This window comes from Chroicocephalus ridibundus, chromosome 4 (genome assembly GCF_963924245.1).
Source record: "Chroicocephalus ridibundus chromosome 4, bChrRid1.1, whole genome shotgun sequence".
In the NCBI taxonomy this organism is placed as follows: domain Eukaryota; kingdom Metazoa; phylum Chordata; class Aves; order Charadriiformes; family Laridae; genus Chroicocephalus; species Chroicocephalus ridibundus.
In genome coordinates, this window is record NC_086287.1 from 89,595,692 (window position 1) to 89,623,583 (window position 27,892).

A 27,892-nucleotide genomic window follows, 5' to 3' on the forward strand; every position below is an offset into this window, starting at 1 on the left:
CACTAATTACAATACTAGATTTTAAATGCAACTTGAGTGTCTGCAGTGGCTTTTAAAGTGGTGTAATACCACAGCCAATTCAAATTTAATTAAAACTATCAGTTTAATTTAGTTTACATTTACAGATAAAAAAACATTTAGAAATCCAAACTTTACAGCCATTCTACAACTCTATTCCAAATATTCATATTAGGTACAGGGAAAGTCTGAATATTTCTTTTGATAAGTAACTTTATTTATCTTTTTGCCCATCTATGCTTACATGTCTTCTTATTCTTTACTTAGCTCAGAGTGGAAAAATGCACACACTTCCCTTTCCTTTACTTAAGGGATGTACGTGCATTTTTTCCACTCAGTGCTTAAAGAATTGGACAAATAAATCCCACTGGTAATTACAACACGTAATCTTATCTGAGGTTCAATCTGTTGCACTAAAAATCTCCCTTGTGACATCTAAAAGGGTAGACAGATATAATGGAAGATTTCTGGAGTCTGTTCTGCTGTCCTACATCACTGAAGCCAACAGCAACAGGACTGGGCTCAGTAAATTGCCTTAAGCCTCTGAGCATAAAACTTTGACTTTTAAAGGAGTCCATGAAAACTGACTCGTTCTTCTGCCCTTTTGAAATTCCCAGCTCGCATCCCTATTTGTGAGAAGGATTATTTTTTACTTTTATACAGTGGTAGTATTTAGAGGCCCCAACAGAGATCAGGGCCCCATTGCACTAGACACTGAGCAAGCACGCAGCAGAGCCTGTGCTCTGGAAAACTGACAGAAGAGAGCAAGAGGGGAAGCAGAGGCACAAGGAAGTAGTTTGCTCAAGATCACACAACACATCGTTAACAGGCCAAGACCTTCTGGTTCTCTATGAGGTTAAGGAACTAAAGATCTCCAACATGAGGTGAACTCTTAGCACAGAAAAAATGATACTGTCTTTTTAACATTTATGTAGCAAAGTCTCCCTTTTTGCTACATATGCGCAAATATGTACATATACATATTTTGCTACAGATGCGTCCCCATTAAAATTATAGCGCTGCCATTGATTTCAGTGGAAAGAGAACCGAGACACTGGAAAGAAAGGAAGCTAGGATTTCAGCCCCCCTGATACTATATGGCTTGACCGCCTCCAATGGCTATCCTCCTTTGCTCAGTATGGCATCAAAACCCAAAGAAAGCACAAAATTTGTTTTAAAGTAGAAGCAGGCTGAGGAGCTCCAAAGAAATGCCGTTCTCTAAAATTTGAGCAGGAAAAAAACCTGCAAGTGGCAGCAGTTGTACTTAATAATCTGCCAAGTTAATTATTACAGCTTTCCCTAAGAGATTTTGAGGTTCCAAACAATGTAGCAGTGGAGGATCTGCGCCAGATTGGCTCCAATCTGTAGCCTTGGTTGTCTTTTTGTTAAAGATCATTCAGTCCCAGCTGAGATTTAAAAAGCTGCACAGGAAAGCCCAGATTGGCTTCAAAGCTCTTACCTTTACCAAAGAGTGGTCAACTAAGTAACATTTATGAATAGTTTACAATTCTAGTTCTTAAGTATGCTTTGTAGAAAACCTAGCATGTGGTTAAAGTTGTTAAGATATTTATGCCTTAATGCAGTGTTTGTTCTAGCACAGAACTAGGCCAGAAATAGAGCTACATCATTGTGGCACGATTAAATCCAACCTAAAAGGTACTTTTGACCAAAGATGAACATTAATCAAGTGTGTCATTCACGAAGTAGCAAGCATCCTATAAGGTTCCCTTTCTAATACCCAACTGCAAGAACCACTGCCTGACTTAGTTCTTTCCCAGAAACCATAAAATTTCCAGTAAGAAGTGTTCAGGACGTTCTTAAGAGTAATGATTTTTCTCAGAACTATGTATCTGTTCTACCTTCATTATGTTATCAGTCAAGGAGTCAAGTGCACTGAAGGCATGAGAGGTGTGGTGGTAGTTGTGTCACAGAAAATCTACCAGGACTAAGTGTTACCCAGATGAGAGGGGTAAGGTACAGAAACTGACTTTAGAAATTACGCAGGAGGAAAAAAATTTGATGAAGAGGGCAGAGTGCGTGTACGTGCACACAAAGGGATCATAACAAGGAACTGACTGCTGGCACACACCCAGCACCTGGGGGCCAAACTACAACCTCACCTGCTTGCTTACCTTCTTTAGGTATGGAATTTAGGCTCAGCTTCTCATGGCTCCACATTATGTCAGTCTTCCTTGACCAATAAGTGCTATTTAAATATCATCACAAATGCATCAATGCCACCACTCAGCAGTTAAGGGGACATGCCGTTGTCACCCTTCTTTGTAATACGCTGCCATGGACAATGATTGCTGCATCACCATAAGCAGAGAAAGGAAAAGCCTCACAAGAAGACTCACAGTCAACGTACAGCATCAAACTTTTTAAACAACCTGAGTTACACAGATTTCAGCTGCCACTGGGCAGCCAAACAAGCACATGCCAGGATCAGTACCTGAGATGGTATTCCAGCATTCTCCTGGCAGCCCTTGAAGCCAATTCCCATCCCCCACCCACTCCAAGTTAGTGAGGTCAGCACAGTTGAAACATCGTAAAACCAGCAATTGAAAAGAAAAGAAAAGTTCTCTGGATTAAGACATAGGAGCAGATCAGAATAAGCATTAGAATAGCAGCTTGTCAGCTCAAAGAGTTAAAAGCTGACTTTCTAAAGTAAATTAAATCCATCCGATACAACTTAAAAACAAAACTATATTTGATTATTTTTTTTTTTGTAAATTTCTATTTTTTAAAAACTATGCTAGTGGTGACTAACAGCTACATCCTACTTGCCTGAACTGCACGCCACCTGCACAGTGAGCATGCTGAAACCAAAATTTCACTTATGTCCAGCAAGCTTAGTCTGGTATCAGAAAAAAAATTTTATTGGAATTTGGATGTGAAAGACAGACCTCTCAGGTATACTTTTAACATTTATTTGGCAACTATCACTGGCATTTTTTAAAGGGATGTTAAGTCTAGAACCCAGGCTGTTTATTATATTGACATGAGAATCTCCAAGCAGAGTTTATTCAGTATAAACCCTTGGGCTGCACAAGCTGAAAAGGCTTACATTCACTTGTCAGAGACGAGGAAGAAGACGCTATGACAATCGCTGTCAAACAACAGACTCATACCACAGCAGAGATTGTTTCTTTGATCAAGAGAATTGCAGCCTGAAAACCTGTAAATACCAGCACTCTGCACTGTCACTTACAAATTGTGATAACAGTTTAACACTGAATTGCTACTGAACTTATTTTCTTATAATAACTGCTGTACATAAGGAACCTGGCAAGTTCTGAGTTTTCATTCATGTGCAATTTCAGTGGATGAGATGAGAAAACTTTTCTAAAAAAATACTTAAATATTTAATGGGTCAAAGTAAAACAGCAGCAAAAGCAGAGACTGGGAAAAAGCCACACAAAACATAGGGTGCAATACAAGTTTAAAACAACTGCTTGGAATACAGGAAACCTGCCTCAAATATAGAGAGGAGTTGAACCTGGATATTGCATAAAATCCAGGGAAGATACTAGGATGTTAGGAGAAAAGGAAGGACGTCACATTCTGGAGCTGCAGTTTCCCATTTCACTTTTTCCCCCTGAGCTCAAGGGGATATTGGGATATACTATCCCTGCCTGTGATCTATTCAGGCACTCCAATAATTGGCACCTTCCAAAAGCCCAATTTCTAATGGAGATGAGATCTTCCTAAAACAAACAAAATACACCCCCCACCCCCCACTCAGTAAGCTGTTGTGAACACTTACATTCAAGAAATGGGGCACTATTTTGAGAAAACATTAATAAGACATACAAAGGAGGGGGAAAGGAGCTGGATTAGACTGAAGAGTGCCTTCAACATTTGGCACTTGGCAGCAGGTCCTGCCCTCACATCACGGATCCCTGCTATTAACGATGCACTGAAGTGTCCACTTGAAAGAGAACACAGAATCCCACGAATCATGATTGATGGTGTAATGTAAGTTGTGTTTAGAGAGCACGTACCCATGTTTATATGTTGGTTACTTGGAAACCATGTGCCAATAGCTATTTTTTAATTTACGTGTACAACCTAACAGAAACATTTCCACCACATTAAAGATAGCGTACAGTATTTCACTGTGGCTTCTGGTTCCACTCTAATGATGTCAAAGTCATATATTTGCATTTACTTGAGAGCCTGCCAGTTCCAGGAGCACTACAAAAATTTGTCACAGGATGCTGCTTTGACGCCACTCCAGTGTACCTTTAAAACTATCGTTCTGTTGACTTTTTTCTAAGCTTTCTAGCTGTAGAAACACTGAACTGAATAATGCATTTTGCTGGTTAGCTGACGTGGAGCTAAAGAAGGTGACTAAAGGATTTAAAGGTTCACTAAGTTACAGTGACACACACAAGAAGAACGCAACTGGTGAGGGTGCAATGCCGGGTTATAAAACAACTCCATCTAGAACAAATTCTTACTCCTTCCAAAAAGCTTTAGAATGGACACATACCACCTCTAAAAGCTTTCTGGTTTCCTACTGAATTTATTTCTGGTTATGGACCCAGATATGCGGTCTTGAGATGCCTACAAAGAAGGGCTAAAAACAATACAAGATTAACATCAATACCTAAAGAACAAGTTTCTAGTTGCATTAATTCTGATTATTATAATAACTACAGAAACCCGTTTTCACACTGGACAGGAAGTTTACTGCAACTTGTGTTCTGTCAGACAAGTAATGGATGTGAATCTCAAAACAAGTGTATCTACCAAGAGCTCCCCTTCTCTTGGCTTTCAGGTAATCCAGTCTAGGAGGTTTTGGTAACAGCATTCTCCTGCCATGCACGAGGGGCAGCATTCAGGGAAAGAGACAGTGTCATCTATAAACATAGATGTTTTTCAAATAGATCAGTGATGTAAAATAAATTCTACAATTCCATGCGCTTTTCTTTAAAACCAGGAATTGTAATCTTTCCACAATAACTACAAATGCAAATTAAAATTGAATCTGCCTCATACTCACTTCTGTTATAACTGCTTTCCTCATCATTTTACATGAGCAATGGTCCCAGTAACTCTGATAATTAACTTTGCAAACTTTCCTTATATTTACAAAAGCCTTTAGGAGAAACTCCTAATAGCAAAATTGCTCCAAGCAGTCTTACCCTAGTAAGTGAGCTGGTATCATTAGTGATGGAGAAGTCTCATGATATCTAATTACGCATGCATGGTTGCTGTGGCATTTTCAGATTTCTTTGGTTTACAAACTTGACTCTTTATAATATTTTGGAACTCTTACTTCTGCACCAAACTGAGATGAAGAAATAATAAATGAGAATATTGCATCACCAAACTACAGGTTGCATTTTTGGACAGTAGTTTAATCGGGACTTTCATCAAAGATCACCCAGAACACTCAAGTAATGGGAAACATAGCTCTTTTCTTGCCCAAAAAAAGTCAATAATAAATGTCACCCTACTTCTCTACTAGTTTCCCATCCTTTGGCAGTTATAGTCCAGGCTTTTGATGATTATATATAAAGACACAAATTACCAGGAGCCCAGTTGTATCCATTCTTTCGCCCAGGATGGCAACTGCAGCTAGCCAGGACAGTATAATACCATATCTCACATTTGAACACCACAGAGTGGGAAAAAGGCTGTTGTTGTTTAAGAGCCCCAAGCCCACCTTTTACTAGCACCTACAGCCTGCTGTGTCCCAAGGTTAGCCACTACACTGCAGACATGCAAGGTATTAAAATAGGCACCTTAACTGGTGGTTGGCAGGGAACCATCTAGTTCTGGTTATCTTTGTTGAACTTTTGAAAGTGCATATGCACACTTAGTAGCCAAAACAGGTCACAGAAGGTTGCAGCTCTTGCAAACCAAAACATCTCAGCAGTATGAGAAATACACACACAGACTCTACAGATGCTACAATCATTCACTTATCTTCTGGAGCAAAGGACAGCTGCACTTTAAAGAGGGCAAATAACACTAAATAGACATCTCAGGAAGTAAAAATACTGACCTTTAGCTGCTGTCACTATTCACCTCAGAATCAGTATTGCAACATTTAATAGAAACTATAGCATAGCCGAACTTTAGAGAGACTCCTGCTACCCAAAATGAAATCTGGCCAGTAAGGAAACGCTCTACTCTATGAAGACTATTATAGATGTTTTAATAGTGTTTTAAGTGCAGAGGACACCACTATTTCATGTCATAAAACAGAAGTACAAAAAAGCACCTTAAATTATTTATTTGGAAAATGCTGACCAAATGTTGTCCAGCCTCGCAAAGAATCTAAAATGCAAGGTGTCAACTTACACCAGAAAGGATGCAATTATCCGAGTGAAATGAAGTTTTAAAACACTGTTCCATGGCTTGGACTACTCCTTTGTTATTGTCAGAAAACACCTTTTACAGACAGATGTCTTGCAAAGATGGTCAATTTCTTTCTTATTCATGCAAAAGACACAGCCTATACCCTTGACCTGAACATAAGGCTCAGCTATAACAGAAACTGGACAGTTGGTCACCTTCTTGGGTTATGCCCCTCTGTTTTCACACTTCTATAGCCCAGGGTTTCCATACAAGTTAATCACAAACTCAACCCTCACTGTCAGCAACAGTACTAACCTCAATATAATTCAGCCATCAGTAGTCATTCTCTAAACTCTTACTGCATCAGCGGGTATTTCCTATCAAGACAGAACTGTGGAACATTAGCATATACAGCACAGCACCCTCTTCTGTGATGCACAACTCTTTTTACTGTATATTCACAGCAGGTCACACAAAGCATCATATTAGGTCAGTAAAAGCTCACAAATACTGCTGATAAGTTGATGTACCTGTTCTGACTAAGCTTTATGCACTAAAACAAGCAGGGTAGCAGAGGAGTGGCTACCTTAAGAACAGAGGTGATAAGGCAAATTTACTAGAGCAAATCCACACACCAGCCTGAAAGCCTCTGAGTGGATGGTTTAAAAGCCCAAGTAGCCATGTGCTCACAATTCAGATTTTGCTTAACTACTTCGGTACAAGAAAAGTTAGCAGAATATAAAAAATTAATTTTGATGATGTTCTACGTAAGCTTTCTGCAATTACCAAATAAAGTGCCTCTACAGCTTCTGCCTTACAACTGAACCAAGGTTATTATCAATTTCCTCTTAATATAAGAAAGTGATTTTCATGTACTTATTTCTGCTCTCAGAAGGAAGAGAAAATGGTTCATGAAGTTCCCATTAGCATACAAAAGCACCAACATCTGCTGGGAGTTTTAAAAGGCTTATTGCTGTCACTTAATCAGCGACACCGGCTACAGTGGGCCACCTCCACCTTCATCAGCACTCAAGGTATGGCTTCAAGAGATGAGGGGATAATTTGACCACACAACAGTTCCTGCAAAACTTCTGTATCTATAAAAAAAAAAAAACCAACAACACTCTACTCTTGTGTGCTGAGAACGGGGAATCCATCTATGCTGATTTTTCCTTGCATAAACCTGTAAAGAGTATCGTAGCTGAAGTTATTAATCCTTTCATACAATACGTATCTTAAGTGAAGCAGCATTTTAACAAGACACAAAACCTAACGGTGAGTTCACTTCCGTGTGCTGTAGCTGTAGCACCATCTAGAGGATTTGAGCTAGAAATTCCTCACACAACAGACAAAAAAACCTGGGAAACTGCTCTCAAAACCTGTGGGAAAAATACGCACACAAAAAATATTTTGAGCAAGTTTTCACACTAACATTTATCTACAGAGTAACTTTAAAATTGTTACACACATTCCTAAATAACATACGTTTTTTCTTAAAATACTGTCTTGGCTTATATTTGGATTCATGGAGGTAACAGAAGATTAGAACAAATCAAACTTTATCAACAGTCAGACTGGGAAAGATCTTGATCTCATCCACTCTAGGTCACACGCTTGCTACAAGACCTTTTTCAGGTGGAGAAAGGCAGGACCTTCCCTACAGTTTTGTTCATAACCTTGCGAGGATGACTAATTTTACTCTGTTTTCCTTAATTTTCACCTTTTCAAAGGAGGTCTCTTAATAAAACCAAAGCCAAATTTCAGTCAAGGAAAGGGAAGAGGTTTTTAATTGAATAATAGAGATTATGTATTTTATTATATTTTACACATAGAAGGAGGTGCTGGCAACAACTGATTGTTCCTTGCAAAACTCTTCGAAGAGGAGGAGATAATCAGTAGGGCTCCAGGGTGGTACCTGTCTATTTTTTCCATCCACAGACACCCCAAACCTCTCTTTGACTATTTGCAGCTTGGCACCCTCTCCCCCATAACTTAACTCTGCTGCCACCAAAGGAACATTTTCGCTCTTGAAGCCTTCTTGGGATAGCAAAGTTCTATCCTTTTGTTACTCTACAAAACTTAGAGCCAGCTCCTCAGAGATTGAAAGACCAAAAATTAATTGAGAATATTCACAATGTGATTGCTCCATAGAGTTTGTGGGCAATAAATCCAAACCGTAGCTTCCATTCATTGGCTGATGTGTGACTGCCCAGCAGCAGGATTTATAGTACCACATCTGCATTAAAAATGCAAACTTTTGCACACCTGAGGGCAATTTGTATTTCTCTTTCTCTCAGTATTGTGTCAAAATAATCATGAAACACCAAACAACCAGCCATTTATTTTAGATATCTGTCAGGGCTGTTTGTTAAGAATGAACTCTAAGCTTTCACCTACTATGCCACGTTATCTGCTTCTACCAAATTCGCTTGGAGACTATTTGGCTAGCAATAAAAGCAGAGGAAAAAATGGAAAGAACTAACTGTATGGTCATCAACAGCACTGCTATTGGTCAACAGCTGGTCATGCATGAATTCATTCCACTTCATAAGCCAACAAAACTTCTGGAGATATCCTACAGCATGGGCAAGAGAGCTATCATAATAGCTGGCAGACCTTTACAGTTACTTGTAATCAACATTATTGGTTATAAAAAGTGAAGTTATTCCTGAATTTAATTGACTTATGCTATTTCATAATGGCTGGCGGCAAATCAAGATTGTTTACAGCACTTCAGTATAGCTCAAGTCCCTCACTGTCCCTCTAAACAACATGGCATTTCACTCCCTCCCTACCTCTTCCCGGGTCTCCAGGTTCAAGCAGCAAGGAAGGAATGAAATTCTTATGTACTTACCAGCAAAATCCTCTTCCTTCTTTCCATGTGGAGAATTACATCTTCTGTCATAGCTTAGAAAAAAAAAAAAGAGAATAGTTTTAAGTTTTTTCCATCTTTCAGTTGACTGTTTTTTCCCCTTCAATCTTAACTATAAATGCAAAAATTAGTTCAAACACCAGACTACAGGTGCAAGCTTCCTGAAGTTTAAGCTTCCCACTTGCTACTTTTACCAGCAAACATTTAAACTTATTTACACAGTTAAGCACTTGCAAGATTCCATTCCTAGATTATTAGGAGTTTCTCAAGCAGTATCAGTCTGTTCCTAATACTGCATCCACTGCTGTACATCAAAAGAATAATTATTTTGCTTGGAATCTGAATTCTCAGTTAAATTTCAAGTAACCAAGAAAATATTTTCATTTGTTGTTATGTGTCTAAGTCTGAGACAAAGCCTATCTGAGTGTCTGTAAAAGTCTCTCATGCTGGGCATAAATAATGCTTCCAAGAATAATCCTGCATCATGCTAGCTGTCATTTTGGCTCCAGTTCAGTATTTTTTTTGCAAAGCTGAGCTGATATTTTTATTGGTTTTAAAAAGACACATAGGCATCTTGCATCCATGAAGGAAAACACTGGTCTTGAAAGAAGCCTCAAATATTAAAAAATAGCAACAGAGCAGCAGAGTAAGTAGAAAAACTCCTCCTTCTCATTTTTCTAAATTCCTGGAATTGCCAGTCCAGTTACTAGGGGTAGGATCATCACTGTCCCTTACAACATGTTATCCTACAGTGTGCCGACTTTAATTGGACGGTAATAGCAAGGATCACTCCTGTGACCAAGACCAACAGTAGGACCAGGTTATATTGTATAATCCGTAAGTTTTCATTTAAAAGCATCTACTGGCTGCATTAAGACAAAATTGCCCAGCAGATGTTCCAGTCAGATTCAATAATCATGCACCAGTGCTTCCAATTGTTCAAAAAAATGAAAAAATATCTGTAAGGATACCTCATTTCCAAAAATTCAGAACACCATTCTTTTTATTGTAACAAAACCACACAGGTGCATCAATGCAAATTTCACTGCTGGCTAAACTGTTCACAGGTGAAGCAATTCACACAGCTGATGCAATCACTCATACCAACCAGTATCAGCTACAGGCACAGCTTTCTTGATTGCCTTCCACACCACATCATAGGATGTTGGGTTAACTCCTAAAATGTTAGCTTTTGAAATAAATATACTGGTGTTTCTGATGATTTCTCCCTTCCCTCATAAGCCAGATTTTTGATTCATCTGTACACTTATCTGAACATACAGTAACTTCAACACTTCTGATTTATGCTGGTCCCTGCCAGTCTGAAACTTAATAAATGCCTAGAATAATATTGTTGTAATAGATAAGGCAATCCCACACACTGAATTTATTTTCTCTCCAACATAGGGCCATAAACTGCGTTAAATTATGTGCTGATATACTGTTGCAGGTTTCAAATACAATTGGGTCCTTAAAGAGCTGAAGATTAATAACTAGCCTGTTAATTTGTTCTTAAGACCCATTTAAAAAAAGAGGCTGCATGCTTCCCAAAACACCAGACTTTGTAAACTTGCTAACTCTTCAGAGCAGGGCAGCTAGAAGTCACTCTAATGACAAGAGCCCACAAAGCTTCGTAAACAAGACAGAAGACTCAGTGAGACCACCCTTAAAAAGAGATGCGAGAGCCTTTTGAACATTCCAACACTATTTACTGCGTGCATGGAGAAAGATGGCTCTTCAAAGGTCTTGTGCATGAAGTTTGCTCCCCTACTATTTTGTTAAAGAAGAATAGAAACATAGATAACTTTTGCATTACAGCATTGTAAAAGTGGCCTACACCACTTTGAAAGGTGTAGTAAATTGCAGCAGCACACAACATTTGTTGTGAAGGTGATTTATTTATCTACACACAGCAATCATAGCACAGCTAGACTGGAAAGCTTCTGGTGAAAGCTACGCTCTGCACACCCACACAAGGTGTCGTATTTGTGGGAAAAGAGAGCAGACAAGGCAACACTTACACACAGGGAGAAGAAAAATACATATTTATAAGAACATCAACTTAACTGATATCTTTAGGATTTGGTCAATTTCAGCCTCAGCTTTAAAATAAACTACCACAAAACACCCTACATTACAATAACTAAAGCAACTTGAGTTCATTTCACCTCACCTACCAGCCAGAGTGCACCAACAGAGCTCAGCCACACGCCTATCCAAAGGAGAAGCAATACTAATGGCCGTAGGTGCTCTGAAAGCTCTAATAAGCCCTCACTGCCCTGACTAGCCCCACCTGGGGCTTGCCCTCACCTCCTGGGGCCTCCCCTCACGTCCTCCGGGCTCCATTTAAGCCCGGGTTTGGGCCCTTGCTGCCCCTAAGACAGGTACCCTTGTCCTTAGCCCTCTCACGGCGGCTGTCCTGACCCCCCCTCAGGTGTAGGCTGTGTGTTGCAGGACACAGGTGGGCCCGGCCCGCGGGGCTCAGCCAGGCGGCACCGGTACCTTCTCCTCAGGGGCCGCGCTCGGCCCGCGCTGCCGCCCCCGGCGTCACTTCCGCCGCTCCATAGCAACGGCGGCAGCCAGGCCATGGTAATGGCGCTGCTCCCGCCCGGCGACGGGAGCGGAACGCGGCGGCCGGGGAGCCACCATGGGTGGTGGGGGGCCGCGAGGGGACGGGGGCAGAGCTCCGGGGCCGCTTTGGGGCACGGCGGCCCCGCGGGCTCCTCAGAGGGGCCGGCGCTCGCCGTCGGGCCGAGGTGTGGTGGGTGCGGGGGTGCTGTGGTGTCCTCTCTCCTCACAGGCCGAAGTGGAGGAAACCCTCAAGAGGATCCAAGCCCACAAAGGGGTTATTGCAACTATGGTTATAAACGCCGAAGGTAAAACGCCCTTTGCTTTCTCCAAGAAACAATGGTAGCCGCAATGAGTGTAGTAACTCTTAAGCACAAAATTGCAAATCATGAGGTGTTAATGCAGTCTGCTTGTGATATCTTACCAAGGTGTCCCGACTTTCAATAACAAGCGTTTCATCTGAAGGCGTAAGCATTTGGTTTGTGGCCATTTCTTGAACCTGTCCATATGATGTAGTTTTTCATTCAAGTTAATGGAAAGAAGAAAAATAGAAAGTGGAGCCTTGACATAAGTCTTCTCTGAACAAATAACCTAATTTAACTTAAGGAGTCCCATGTTGTTACCTATCCCCCTTGTTTAACTAACCTATATTTTTCAGAATCAAATCTTGAGTGTCTCTTGGTACGTTACAGAAAGGGAGAATGCATGGCACTAAGCTGTTGCTTTTGCAGGCATTTTTTAGTCTAGTCCAAAATTCTTCATATACGCAAGGAAATTCACTAGCATTTCACTCTTCCCCCTTCCTTTGAATAGTTACAATAGAACAAAAACTTCATGAGAAAAGCATCTGCTAAACAAAGTTGGTCTTCTATTGTGGGAGCCATTCCTTAGACCTGCTAAATATTCACAAGTTCTTTAAATTGTGTTATATGGTGTGTTGTCATGGGAGGAAGAGCAAGTTTCATGTCAGGCCAGCTTTGGCTGTGATCTTGAAGATTGCAAGCCCAAAGTTAAACTGGTCATAGAAATCACTTTCCAGAAGTTAGGCTTCTCAGGTTAATCTGTTTTAATCCTTCCTTTACAAAAAAGACAACTCACTCAATTTACCTTGCCCATAATTTAGCTGACTTCCTTTGCTTTCACAATCCCCCAAAAAATCTATTGCACTAGCAGCAGTTTAGCAAAAGGAGAAAAGAACACTACAAAGGAAGCCTAAATGTTATTCAGCCTTTAGAAAATATGGACAATTTAATTTGTGTGCCTGGACATGTTAAGTAAAGTGTGCATTTGTTCACAGAATAGGTGATACAGGTCAAGAGAAGTGCACAGCCTGGCAAATAGAAACTGAAAAACTGCTTTGCACCTGCACGCGCTCATGTCTAGATATGGCAGGTCACTAAGCTGAAATGCAGCCTGGTTTCAGAACAAGTACTGTTTCAGGCATTCTATATTCTGTTCCAGTAAATAAAATGTGACTTGATCCAATAAGCACTTAGACTAAGCTGCAGATGAGAAGTGAAAAAAATCAAACGGATAACACAAATGATCCTTTCTGAGCTTACAGACTGTTACGTTTCTCAAGGCAAAAACACCAATGTAATCTAATAGAAATATATGTTCTGTTACTTGGAACAGTTGACTTCTTGGCACGATGTTGGCCAGGTATGATTTCCCACTCAGGTGTCCACCTCTACCTGTGGTTGTTCTACGGTATTGAGGGGCAGCTCAGCTATAGATGTGCAGTTAGGGCAAGAGCATGCTTTTTAAAAGGCTGGCTTGGATTCCAAAATCAAAATTCTGGCTGATGCCGGGCACCCTGGGTGGTGATGCACACGTGTGTGGATTCCTTCGCTATCAATTTTGATTTGCAAAGGAGGAAGAACATTCCACTTCCTTTTTGCACATTAGCCTATTCACAGCAAGGTATAAAGTCCCCGTGTCCTCTTCAAACTTTCTCATCCTCACAAACCTGTAGAACACGTGGCCATTCTGAAGCTGATGGACAAGACTAGTGCAGGAATTTTGATAGTTTATCAATTAGAAATGTTTTGACGCCAGATGTGAATGCAAGAGAGTCTTGCTCTGTGAAGATGTGTTCAAGGTACCAAGAAGTTAGATACCACAAACTGAACCTCAAAGTAGGTGTGCAGTTGTGAGATTTTGTAACATATCCAAATATCCATAATTGGCACTGGACAATCTAATTACTTCAAGTCTTTCAGCAGAAAATTAAATTTAATTTCCCTCTATCCTGAAACATTTAAAACAAGTGCACAACTTAAATTAATCACAGCAAAAATATTTGAACCAGTGGTGCAGTAGTGAGGTTCCTTAGGCTTTTCAGGTTCCCTAAAAAGATTAAACCCTCTGTTTTCAGTAACATAAACCATTGTCTTTTACTAAGATTTTTGTAATAGTGTAGGTATGCTTAGGTGTAATAGTATGTAGGTGAAATAACCAATTAAAGATTCCCAATACAAACATTGCCTGTCATTTATTTTAATGCTGAGAGTTGATTTGTTCATTGAAGCACTATGCCAAGCGTACATTGTTTATCTGGAAGATCTCATAAACTGTTGCTAGCCTTCACAGTTGAGAAGGATAACACTGCAGCATTTCTAATGAAGGATTTATTTGCCTTTCTCTAATTTGGGTGGCAGAGGCAAAGAGAATTTGTCCTAAAGTAAGCATAGCTCAGCTTTAATCTAAGGATGCCACTAGTGTCAACTCATTTTCATGTTATTATTAGACCTTGGAGGATCATTTAACATTTACCATTTTCATTACAAGTACTGTATTTGTTGAAGGAATCATTTAAATGCAAGGTCATATAAACTTGACACTAATTCATTGCTGCTTTTAAGTGACTTACTATTTAATGCCGTGATTATATAGATATTATCATGCTAATGCAGTGCTTGGGAACACCTGTTTGTTTCCATTAAAACATCAGTTTCAATCTCTGTTAATAAACATTCGACATGAAGGATGTACTGGGTCATGCTGTACGCTTCCCTACGCTACACATCCTGGCAATGCAGAACTATTTCTTAAGTGACGACACAGACTTCAACTGATTCACATAATGCTTTCCTAGGAAAATTATGGAATAGCTAATATCTGAGGTGGTTCTATTATTTCTTTTACTCCTTTGCCTCTAATTATTTACCTGACATTCACTATTTTTGCATGTTAATTCCTTCATAATCAAACTCTTAACTTAAGGCATATTACTCTGGTTTTGTATTCCTGTCCTGTCCGTCTGGAAGATGCAATACAAATGTATCCAAAGAGAAAACTGCCTTGCCAGCTTGTAATCTATTGTCTTTGTTAGTAGGTCAAATAAATTTTTTATTAGTGAAACAAGCTTATTAAAGCCTAACAGTTTTATACTTGCATGATTATGGTGAACCCTGGTTTTAGTTTCACCTGGTAGCCTATTAATATAAAAAGCATGATTTGACGAATCATTGATAAACAATGATTCGTTAAATCATCAAAAATTAATCTTGACTTATGTAGTCATATTTTTAATAGTCAGGATCGATACACTGTGTACTACCAATCATCAATATTTTGCTGCTAGGAAGGGATTGTTCCAAGGGTGGTTTTGCTTGCCAAATGCAGCCATGCCGCTTCTGCCCTTTGATTGCTCTTGGTATTTCACTGGGAATGAGTAATTTCTCCCACTGCACATGCCAAATGCTGCAGTTCAAGTGTGGTCTAGATTCTTGCAGGCAAGATGCAAACTCAATGATGCTGTTTAAACTGATGAAGCACCAAAACTAGTTAAGTACTACAGGATGGTATTTAAGAGCCTTAAAAGGCAATTAGGCTCTTTCAAAAGTTTCATAAGGCAACTCAATGTTTAATTGACACTGATTAATATAAATTATACTTTAAAAAGTGTATAGATACCTGAAATCAACAGGACTCCTTTCTGCTACAAAACAGAAAAAACTATTAAATCCTTGTTTTTTCTCTTATGATCTGCTGTATATGAAGAATATGCAATTTAACTGAATGATTATTAGAAAATTATTTGTTTTCAGGAATTCCAATAAGAACAACTCTTGATAACTCTACAACAGTGCAGTATGCAGGTCTTCTTCATCAGCTCACCGTGAAAGCTAGGAGCACAGTGAGAGATATTGATCCTCAGAATGATCTAACCTTTCTTAGGATCAGATCAAAGAAACATGAAATTATGATAGCTCCAGGTAATCTTTCTATTAAAATAACAACAGAATTGTATGTCCTTTTAAGTTTCATTTAATTCTTCACAAATAAGGCTACTGTAGAAAATGCATTTTAAAAGTAAGTATATGAAAATATATATTCACCACGTAACCAGATGTGTTCGGATTTTAATGTATGGAGTTTATGGCACTTACAAACTTGCAGACAACCAAACAAGCCTAGATCTGATTAATGCCCTGGTTTCTGTGGGTTTTCACAAAGGAAAACTGGACAAATATATATATCAAGTAGCGCACGCGTGCGTGCATGTATGTATAGAATTAAAGGCAGCAAATACATTTTAGCTGCAAAAAGATGCAAACAATCTTTTGTTTCTAAAAATTATTTTTTACTTGGTATGTTATCATGACTTCCTAACCATAGGTGGGATTTGTGTCCCGGACAGCACCACCAACATAGTAACTGTGATATAATTATTTTCCTTAAAATAACCAGGGGGATAGAGCAACCTGTTTCTCACATTAAATACAAATATATGTTAATTTGTTAGGTGTGTCTCTAAAACAGATAACAAGGCCAGACGAGCTGTGGTGAAGCTGTGGTCAATTACCAGTACAAGGTGAATCAGGCAAAGTGGAAGCGATTGGTTAGGGCTGAGATCCTAATGTGTGCACCAGCTAATTAGGAGACTAATGGTGTCCAGGATTTGACAGAAATCTCCAGTGAAGGCATGCAGAACAGAAGGGAAGCTTCTGGGATCTCCTCAGCATAGCCATGGGGAGGATGTGGGCTCTGAGCCCGTAGCGATGGACAGCCTTCACTGGGGTAGTCCTCTGGTGCCGATTTCATAGCAAATGCAGAGCAAAGGTACTGCACCAGGTATGCGTTACCTTGCCTCGCTGGCATTATTTATAATGCTGCTATGAAACCAGTATGTGTGAAAGAAATCTGGCACTGTCATTAAGTGTTAACATTAGTCATCAGCTGATACTAAGATTAAAATTTTAGTTTAGTTTCTATTTTGGAGTATAAACCTAATGCACTTTTTAAATCATGGGGTTTGCTCATTGATTTAAACTGATGCACTTGATTCTTATTTTGCATTTGCCCTTCACTTATTTTTTTAGAGGTGACTTTTTGACTAGTAACCATTAAAGCATGTTGACCTGAAAATAAGCGGTATAAAATGTGAAGCTTTTTTGCTAACAGGGAGATTAGTAGTTCAAAGGCTTCATTGTATTTTACTATAATAGAAGGTGGCAAATGAACCACCTGTGATTTATATTCAGTTGCTTTTTGGATGAAAGTGACAATGCAGGAGTGCAGCTTCTTAACTCTCCAAAGCAGATATGACCCTACTAAATTCACTGGACACTTTCAAAAATGTTTCATTTAAAATAGGTAATGTTAAATAGCTATCCAACTGAATTGTTTCCAAAACTTCCCCGGGCTTTTAGAATTAGTAGGCGAAGTCTGGCATGCTTAGAATTTATTCATAGTAGAAGTCTATTCAAATCTTTTCTGCTTTTTCTGTCTAAATGGGGTTCTCAATCTTGAATAAACTAGTTAGTGAACTGAAAGAAGTTCTCTGCACCTGCAGAAGAGGCTGCAGATGTCAAAAGTTTTTTATTATAACAAGTGCTAGCTTCCAGGTGCTTATCTTGTGACTTTTTTCATATTGTTTAAATATCTTTACAGCTTCTTGAAGGCAAATCTACTGCTTATTAAATGGTTTTAATATGGTATAGTTAAGCTTTATGACACAGATTCTTTTTTATCTGTAATCTCAGATTTTTGAACAAAGTGCTTGCCTTTTTCTAAATGTTTTTTTATAAATGCCATTGCTTTTACTTATGTATTATAAACAAAAAGCTGGAGAGGACTAGATGAATAAAGAGTATTTATCAGGAAATAAGATAAAATATTTTAACTAAACATTTTTATATCTTTTTGCAGATAAGGAGTATCTCCTGATCGTTATTCAGAACCCATGTGAATAGTCCTACTATGGCAATACTTTCAGAGACAGTGATGTAGTTCTACTTGTTAACCTATATATTATTTGTTGATATTTAATAGCAAACATAGCACTAAGTAATTTTGCATAAAGTGTAACTGTCACGACTAAACTGTTGCCAATTTGAAGTTCTCAGTTTTAGCTGTATCAATTTGTGTTTCAGCAACTCATAATGCATATATCAAAATACTGTACGTTTATTTTGATACTCAGAAGAGCAATAATAAAGCAAAATGCTTAAAACTCTCTTTAATGGCTGTTCAAGCTATTCTTGCAATTAAATCATTCTCTTTGCACTTCTAACATTATGTTGGAGGAGAAATCAAACCTCGTGGGAAGTTGTAGATCATGTGTACACACACATCTATAAATCATACAATCACAGAATGGTTTGGGTTGGAAGGGACCTTAAAGATCATCCAGTTCCAACCCCCTGCCCTGGGCAGGGACACCTCCCACCAGACCAGGTTGCTCCAAGCCCCGTCCAGCCTGGCCTTGAACACCTCCAGGGATGGGGCAGCCACAGCTTCTCTGGGCAGCCTGGGCCAGTGTCTCACCACCCTCACAGTAAAGAATCTCTTCCTAATATCTAATCTAAATCCACCCTCTTTCAGTTTAAAACCATTACCCCTCATTCTACTGCTCCACTCCCTGATCAAGAGTCCCTCCCCAGCTTTCCTGTAGCCCCTTTAGGTGCCGGAAGGGGCTCTAAGGTCTCCCTGGAGCCTTCTCTTCTCCAGGCTGAACAACCCCAACTCTCAGCCTGGCCTCACAGGAGAGGTGTTCCATCAGCTGCCCTGATAAATGACCACTGTCAGGTTACGCTATGTACAGATCCATTCGCTTCGGACGACATGTCAGTGCCTTGGGATGAGTCTGGTGGCTGATGTGACCGTCCGGCTGGGGGAGGGCAGGACAGAACTGGGTGCAGCCCCCCGGTTCTGCCCACACGGCGTGCCTTGGGTGTGGATAAGCACAGCTACAACCTTTCCTCCCTCGTGATCCCAAAGTCGTGCTGAGCTCTGCACTTGTGTATATGCCGAGACAGTGTGTGAGCGGAGTTTGAGCTGACCCTGTGCTTGAAAAAAAACCCAGTCATACTTGTACCACAGATCATCTCAGGTTACGTAGTTTATATATAAATTTTATCAATTAATTATTTAAACTTTAAAACTTCAGATAGTCTTCAGTTGATCACAAGAAGGTTTTTTTCTAGAAACAGGAAGGAAGAGCAACAAATATGTGGGGTGGCTATGAGCATGAAAGGAAAAATGAATCTGTTGAATACTGCTTAGGGATTTTTGTAGTACATCACACGAATTGTGGTCGAGGTTATGAAACTGATAAATCACTGCATGTCTCGGTGGATATGGAGTCAGCAATTTGCTATTAGGGCTGCATTCTGTATCATTCGAAACTTACACAAAGCCTAGTGGTATTTTTTTTCAAATCTGAGTGTTTGCTCTGACTTTGCTGAATAATAGACTGTATTTCACTGAAAAATCTGGGAGGGCTGGTGCTGCTCCTGCGAGCAGAAGGTATCTGCGCGTTGAGATCTCAAAGGCCAGCAGAGAGATTCCACACCCGAGCAGTGGGGACCACGGGAGTTTCAGCGCCACTGCCTGTTGAGAGGAAGCGAACCCAAAGGCGCAGAGACCCCCAGCGTGATGGAAATTAAACACAGCAATCCAGCTGGGCAGGGCTACTCAAAATTTTAAGGATACGTAAATCAACGGGACACTATTGGTGGCACTTACTGTCGGCAGTGCCGTGCCAGAAGAATTTCCTTACCGCTGGAGGGTTTTTGAATTGTGCACTGGAAAACAACCATTTTAAGTTGTTTGTAATGAACAACAATTGACATGTGGCAATGCTTTACAAAAACTAAGTTTTTATTTGTTATCTTCCCTGCTTCTGTTGTGATAATTTTAAAAATCCAACCTAGTTATTGCTATGCAATAGTGAACATTATTCTACCAACACCCTGGCATGTCAAACGCCTACCAATTCAAAGCCCATATTTTTAATTACAGCACATACCCAAAACTATTGCTGAATTCCAACTACTATTAATGTGTATTTGGTGCTAATAGTTTTGTTTCCGTAGTTTTCTCTAACAGCATTAAATTCTGTGGAGGTTTCACTGTATAAGTCCAGAAAACTGCCAGAATTACAGTCCCTGATACACTTTTCTATTGTCAAAAATAATATTGGTGTTGCAACTTCCAGCATCATTGAAGAATGTCCTTCAGCCCAAAGACAGTAGCACACTGAGAAGAGAAAAGCTTAGCGTCTGGCAACGTTCTTTCATTTTGTCTTTCTGATACATGCGTTAGTTCCCTTTACAGACTTTAATCCAATATTTATTAAGCAGCTGATGATTGCTGTAGCTTGATAAAGCACTCAAAGACACTTAAGCCAAATCATTAAAATTAAACACATGCTAAATCATTTTGCTGAAAAGTGTTTTTATGTGGAAAAATGGCTTTAAGCAGATGCGCATAGTTCTCCAAGGGTCAAATACTGCTCGCAAATTGGTTTCTTCCCCTGTTCCTGTGAGAGGCGTAGATGCAGATAAGAGGGCAAAGTTTGGTCCATTTATAACGATGCGCGTGGTAGCAAAGGCTGTGCAAACACACGGGCTGGGCTGGGCTTCTGCCAGCTGCTCCTGGGGCAGCCTCTCATCGGGCTTCCTTGGGCTATTACACAATTTTGGCAACATCTTCACTGGGGAGCGTAAACTGAAATACTCCATTTCACTCCCTGGTAATTTGTTTCTATTTTCCGTTAGCAAAAGCGAGCTGAACACATGTAAACTTTTCATTTGGGTCCTTCAGTAGGAAACAGAAGTGACAATAGTCAAGTCTCCAACAGTCCGAGTGGAAAAGCCTCGTCAGCACATTGATCTGAACAAAGGTGGGCCATGGAAAAGGAATGGAATCGTCCAGACAAAATACAGGGAAATAAACGTTTAAGTTATTTGAGCACCACAAAAGCATTACACCAAGTCATTTAAGCTGTTATTTATGTGAACCACCAGAGCTTTTACTAGTTAACAATTAACTGGGGGAGACTGAGGAAAAAGGAGCATGAAAGAGATTAATTTCATAGATGATCGTTTTGTCAAGGGAATGTTGAGAATGTCACGAATGGCTGTTGTTCATTCAAAGGCAGGGCTTGGGTCGAATTGTAACATGCTAGTTAGGCAATCAGCCAAGGAATAAATTATATCAGCATCAAGCATTTGGGGTTCTCAAAATAAACTAAAATAGAAAGTTCCTGGAGAGTCTCCCACTTTCAAGATAAAGTACCTTGGATTTTCCTTAACACGTAAATTTTCAAAATGCGCGGTTCCCCATGGGACAACAGCTTTTGCCAGCAGATTCAATCAAGGCAGTTGCTCATTTTGCTTATCTACCAATTAAATACTTTTAAATATTTCATTTAATGCACATTCAGTGCATTTGGTAGTCTGGCTTTCTGTGAAGTTACTTGGTTTTTTAGACATATAATTATCATTTATTCCACGTTGCATAATGCACATAGAAGTATCAAATGGTTTATTTTTCAGTTATACTTTCAGCTTAACTCAAGATGTATCTCAATCTGTGGTCTTATGTTTGTACGTTGATTGAGTCTAACTACGGGATACAATGAGTGATTCACAAACTGCGCAAGTGATAAAGCGTTTGTAAGATAAAGAACTGCTAACTAATTGTCACTTGCGCAGACTTGCCGGAATTTATGTATTCGTATTTTGTCGGATCTGGTAAGGGCTTTCTTGTGACAGGATTCTTAGAAGGGAGCGTAACAGTGAGGAACGGGATTAAATATTAAGTCAGAATGGTCTGAAGTGGAGAATATTCATTAAGGATGTCCACAGTTCATCTAGGAAGCACTAAGATGTTAAATGTGAAATTCTCCTACTGCTAATGAATGAATGATCAGACTGGGTACTTTGTCATGTATTAATTGTAATTGCCAAGATAGTTTCAGTGAGAAGTTCCTCAGATTTACTGATGACACAAGGCTTTGTATACAGCAGTATTATATACATGATGGATATATCTATGTGTATATAACACATGTAAATGTAATTACTGTTAACTTCCTGAGAGGTGTTTGTTGGACCACACTGGATTCCCTGAAGAAACTACCTGATTGTAAGTGTTAATAATAGCGAACCTGAAAAGGGCAGATTAGTAAGATATCACAATCATCTGAAAATGCAGTTAGGAATTAATATTCTTTTCAAGAGTTATTCAGTTAGTTTTGGAACTAAACAGTGACAGCAGGACTTTCAATAAGAGCGGGTTTCCCTAGCAGGGGAATCAATCCCAGCTCCACTGTCTCAACACAGCAGGACACAAGTTCTGGGGTGGACCCGCAGAAAAAGCCACAGTTTTCCTAAATAAACTGATGTCTTCCGTTTAATTATGTTTTCATTATTAAGCTAAAATCTAGAGCCAGCAAGATAATTCCCCTATTGATTTTTCAAATCTCAGGCAGCTAAATTAGAGTAGCCAGGAGAATTCCAAGTTTGTGTTCCCTTAGCCTGGCACCTGAACAAATTAAACCTCTCAGTTTGTAGAAAAATTAGGTCATAACCACAAGGTTCACCGCGGGACTTCACGGTATCCATGGGAGAAAGGAAGACTGATGCTTGGAGAGAAAGCCTAGAATGTCCTAAGTTAATTAAGCATACCAGCAGAGGTACGTCATCTATCTGTTCAGGTTGTGGCACTGATTTGAATCTCTCTGAATTTCAGGATATTCACATTTGGGGACACGGTGAGACCAGAAACAGACCCCTGTAAGAATGCAGCGATTAGCAGGAGGGCCACAGGGAGATCTGAACCGATTCCTTGCGCTTTGCAGACACTTTGAGAGAGAAAAGGTTAATTCTCCTTCAGGATGCAACCAAGCAGAAAATCAGCTAGTCCAAATATACGCAGCTTTCAGCCATCTCTGCAAATTGTCCTTAAATAATAATGAAAGCACTCCGAATTTTTTTCTGAAGAATCTTCAATAGTTACATCGATCAGGGTGCACTGTTTTTAAAAGCAACACTATCGGCGCTCTCAGCTCTGCAGATTGTTTTGGGGGGTGCTGCAGTACGGAATATTCTTCCTCTCTTCCAAAACTACCTAAGTCTGCCTTTGACCTGAGCACCCTTTTAGTTGCCCTGGCTCTGCACCATTGATTTCCGTGAAATTGCTTCTATCTAAAATAATAGTTAATATAATAGTTAAAATAATACTCAAAAGACACCATCACCTTGAGTCTATGCCAACTGGGCCAGAAAGAAATCTCCACGTGCTTTCACTGCTTTGTTTTTAAAGATACTGAGCAAGAAGCCAACTGCCCTAGGCCATTTTTTGGTGATGATGGACAGAAGTCAGTATTAGTTTCCAGCTGGCAATAGGTTTACAAAGTATTGTTCAAAGACCATGACTGCAAGGAGCAAAACAGCTAAATAGAGGTTCAGGCTAAGAAAGTTTGCTATAATATGGCTCATCACGAAAAAAAATTAGCACTCAACAGCACTTTGCATTTTCAAAGCCCTACAGGAACGCAGAGAAGAACGTTGTGCCGCAGCACTTCAGGTGGCACAGAAGACTGAAGGAGACGCAAAGATTTGGTTTTGTTTGGTATTTATATATACAAACTCCACAATTAAACCAATGAAAATAGTTGCAAGTGTGACAACAAGGGATGCATTCATTAGCACTATTCAAACAATTTAAAGTGACTTTTCAAACATGGAAGGAGAACGCTAGGATCCAGTAAGTTATTCCTTCCCCCTCTTGCCCCTTGTCCGAAGGGGAGCGCGCATTTGTCGGATGAAGGCCACCTCGGAATCTGGCCTCAGGAACAGCAACTGCTTCTTACGCACCAAACCCCAGTGCCTACTGTACAGCTGTTGCTGCTGAACTAAGTACTTCAGCATATTCTTCTGCTAAAATCAGCTGGATTTCTGAGCCTTGAGTGGCTCGCAGTATCCCACTATGGCTGGTTCAGGCTAAAACCCAGAAAGTACCGTCAAATAGAGATAATAAATAATGACAAGACACTTAAATTAGTAATGAAGCTGTAGCATTTCTGTAAGGAATTCTTACTGCCAGTTGTGAAAAGCTGCCCGTTTCCTTCTAATTTACTAATTAGTGATTTATAAGGGAGAGCGCCCATCGCTAGAATTACCCTTTTGTCTGCAAAAAAAAAATCACGTCTGCAAGTCTAGAACTCAATATTGGCCAACTGTGTGACTGCCAGCACGTGTCTCAGGATTGGAGAGGAGAAACCAGAAATGCTCTTATCCCCAAGCAAGGGAAAGAGTGGAGCTGGATGGAAAAGCGAGGAGTGTTCATGGTTAAGCAAAGATTTTATTTGCTGTAACGTTTTATGAAAGGGTTATATATTATAGCTAAACCATAATCCAGAAAAGAAGAAAAAGAGGCTGACTAACCCACAATCTGTATGATTCCAGGTTATTGTTAATTGTAGAATATTCTAAGAGGGCTTTCCCTGCGTATTGTTCGAGGAGCACTCACCATATACTCACCACGGTCTATCTCACATGACAAAGCCATCCTTGGCCTAAAGGGCAAACAGTCCGCAGGACCAGTTTTCTCCTTTCTACCAGTGTTTCAGCAGAATAACTTCACTGACTTAAATGAAATTATTCTGCATTCATATAAGCTTACTTTCCCCTTGTGTACTCCACTTCGGAAGAATTTCGGAAATAAAAGACAGACTCATGGTTCAGCAAACCGCAAAACAGGAGAAGTTACAGTCAAGAAAATTGAGTACCCGCACAGTATCACTGCATTATTTTTTCAACCAATTTTATTCCTTTCCTTTCAGGAAACAGAGGAACCACAGACAATTTCTACTTATTTACCCTACTGCAATCCTTTAATAAGGCCACTGTAACTCTCCCTTGGCTACCAGCAGTATTAGTTTCCCTAATTTGTGGCAGAGGTGCCCGTGGTAATGCACTGGTACAACGCACTACTGCTTAGCTGTAGGTACGTTGTGAAGATCGGATATGAAATAGGTTGTGGTTTTTAGAAAGAGCAGCTATGAAGCTGCCAGGCTACAGAAAAGACTAGGCATTATCGATAGACAGATTATTTGCAAAATGTCATACGTTGCAACCTCAGTGAAGTCAGCACTATGGTAGGTAGCTAACATAGGTCTCTCTTCACAAAATGGGGATATTTTACTGGATTTTCATGTATTTCACAGTATCTGACTTAAAGTAACACATTTAACCTTCTGCTTTGGGTTAGAACATCAGCAAACACATTTTATAGACGTCAGATCTTGTTTTCAGCAACTCATATAGGTAAGTTTTTCACCCATTTTCCCTCCCCTGCTGATGTTCTATAAGATAAGGTATGAAATTTTTCCTATTGTCACAGTTTTATTACTCAGAAACTTATTTTTAAGTGTTCCATTGATCACCATTTCCTGTTGAAGGAGGTAATATCTACTTGCACCATTTCCATTCAAAACAAGCAGAGCTGCAAGGAGGGAGGAATGTATCCACACACCCTATTACTTCAGCCAGATACCATATTAGAAATTACTCTAATTTGTAGTATTTAGATAAAAAGTATCAACCCCCCCCAAAAAATTTACAAGCTCCAGGGAAAAGTAGAGGAGAAAGGAGATGCATATTTAGAAAGAGGAGTTCCATTTTACAGTGTCTTTTTTGACTTCTGCTGTAGCTCATGCTCAAAGACAGTATTTACTCAGTGCCTGTGGATCAGATAAGCATGGGGAATAATGGATATACAAATATTAAATGTGCACACTACAAGAAAAAAAAAAACTTACATGAAAATTTGGCAACTGAATGCTTAAATTAACATTAGCATATTCAAATCAGGGCTTTTGTGAGCAAGCCTGCTATCTTCAGCTCCTGTTTCACAAAGAATAATGAAAGTGGATATTTTCTTAGAGCAGAGGAAGGCATTTCAAATAACATTATGAAATTAAAAGGCATCTTTCCTAAACAAATGCACCAGCATAGGCAAGCGATGGTCCTTCCTTTACTACTTATAAGTATTAATGTTGCTCCAGGAGATAAAGGAATCTAGAAGGTGCTTCATAATTTCAGCTCTACTCAGACACCCTTAGTGACAGACGTTTCTAATATAGATAAGAAAGATGGAGCGGATATTAAAGCGGAACATCTCCCCATCTCTTCTTTGTTATTCTAGCAGAGATTTACCTCGAGCACTTTCTCTGTGCCATGGAACTGGTGTCAGTTATTGCAGATGCCACCGTGGTCTGCCCGAGAGGAAGAGGCACAGGTGTGTGTTAACACGCCCCGGCGCCGAGAGATCTTATACGTTGCATATTACAATAAAATAACAGGGAGGGTGCGTGTCAGTGGAGGGGAGAACTGGAGAAAAAGAAGGAAGAAGAGAATTATTCAGTCTCACAATATGTAAATACAGAAAAATTCAAAATGTCTCAAATTATTCATTTTCATTCATATACAGACTGATATTTGCTTTCAGATATGCAACGTTTAAAAACATTGCAGGCGAAGATGGGAATTCTTTTCTAGTTTTTAGCAGTTTTCTATGGAGGCATCACACCATTTTTTAATGGTAACATAAGCCCCTGTGTAACACACTTAAACCTGTGAGCAAAAGCTTGCATTTCTTTTTATTTTGATGTATATTTAGCTCAAGAACCCCCAGCGGTTTGTAGCCCACAGGCCAAAACCAGGTTAGTTTGCTTTCTTCTCTGGCCATTAGATGGCAGACAACTGAACGACCATCGCTGTGCATTGTGTTCTTGAGTTTATGAAATAAGCAGGAAAATGCTGCCGCACTCTAAATTAGCTCGCTTCACATCCATTAACAATAAAGTACACAGCATCCCAAAGGCCTTCAAAGTCCCTTTCCTTCTTTTCACTCCCAAACCACACCTTGCAGCAACCCAAACCCTGTAATAAAAACATGTAACATTCCTTCCTCTTTCCCTGACAGTCAACTTCAAGCGGAAAAAGCATCATCCTAACCTCCATTCCCTGCCATTTCTGCACTCCTGATTAATCTCTGCAATGAAGGAACTGATCTCATCTGAACTGCGACTGATTTCCCCATGGCAGGATTTCTCAACAGTATGAGAAAATGCCTGACGCTGCTCTCCGACTGAAGAGCTGTTTAAGCAAGGGAGTATAACCGCACACTCATAGCCTCCTTTTTGAATGAGCACTGCAGGACTTGCAAGGGTATTCATCTACCTGTGCCAAACAGACTTTGTTTTTCACAACTCGGTGATAACATCTACACACACCTGCTGACATCGGGAGCACATCTGCAACGCACAAAACCAAATATAAGCATAGAAACACGTCTTAGAAAAGCAATTCATTTCTGTTCTTCAGATATACCCCTGCGAAAATCCATTTCTTGGGGTAATTGCATTGTTAATCTTCAAAGAATGCCAAAAGATTAATGGAAAAATGCTCCCCTCCGTCACATCAACAATAGGAAATTTCCATCTATCGTAATTTGACTGAGGTGCGACCGGCAGTGTGACTTGCTCACTGGTGACAGACCTGTGAACATACGCACCAACAGCACAAGAGACCTTCACCAATATAAGCTCTGGAAATAGCGTTGCGTATACATCTGGATTACCTATGGCCCCCGTCCCATATAAATGGCATCCAATCAAAGCAAAAAAAAAGACAAAACCATTCTTGCACATTGCATTCCTGCACAGCCTTTCACTGAGAGTTCCTATATGGAAGTCCTGCACATGTGGAAGCTGCTGGAGGACAAAGAGGCATGAGGTTTGTGCGTGCTTTTTCAGCCGGCCAACTTCATGACGTGTTTGACTAATGTCGGTATGAAGCACAGCCAAGCGTAAGTTAATGG

The 27,892-nt window shown here is 39.8% G+C and overlaps 1 protein-coding gene and 1 long non-coding RNA gene across 2 annotated transcripts in view; one reads left to right on the forward strand and one right to left on the reverse strand.

The window, feature by feature from the left end:
• Positions 1-9,184: 9,184 nt before the first annotated feature.
• Positions 9,185-27,892, reverse strand: part of LOC134515407 (uncharacterized) — a 169,048-nt gene continuing 150,340 nt past the window's right edge. Inside the window, exon 4 of the long non-coding RNA XR_010070974.1 lies at positions 9,185-9,237. This is a non-coding gene — a long non-coding RNA (uncharacterized LOC134515407). The remainder of the gene's footprint in view (positions 9,238-27,892) is intronic.
• Positions 11,772-18,202, forward strand: DYNLRB2 (dynein light chain roadblock-type 2). The gene is made up of 4 exons (XM_063332580.1): positions 11,772-11,791; positions 12,003-12,078; positions 15,823-15,990; positions 17,927-18,202. The coding sequence occupies exons 1-4, from the start codon at positions 11,789-11,791 to the stop codon at positions 17,968-17,970; spliced, it is 291 nt and encodes a 96-aa protein (XP_063188650.1). The 5' UTR covers positions 11,772-11,788; the 3' UTR covers positions 17,971-18,202.

Bases quoted from the DNA above. Each gene is read 5' to 3' on its own strand.
- DYNLRB2 (XM_063332580.1), top strand. The intron at 12,079-15,822 runs GTAAAACGCCCT...ATTTGTTTTCAG, and splicing joins TATGGTTATAAACGCCGAAG to GAATTCCAATAAGAACAACT. The intron at 15,991-17,926 runs GTAATCTTTCTA...ATCTTTTTGCAG, and splicing joins TGAAATTATGATAGCTCCAG to ATAAGGAGTATCTCCTGATC.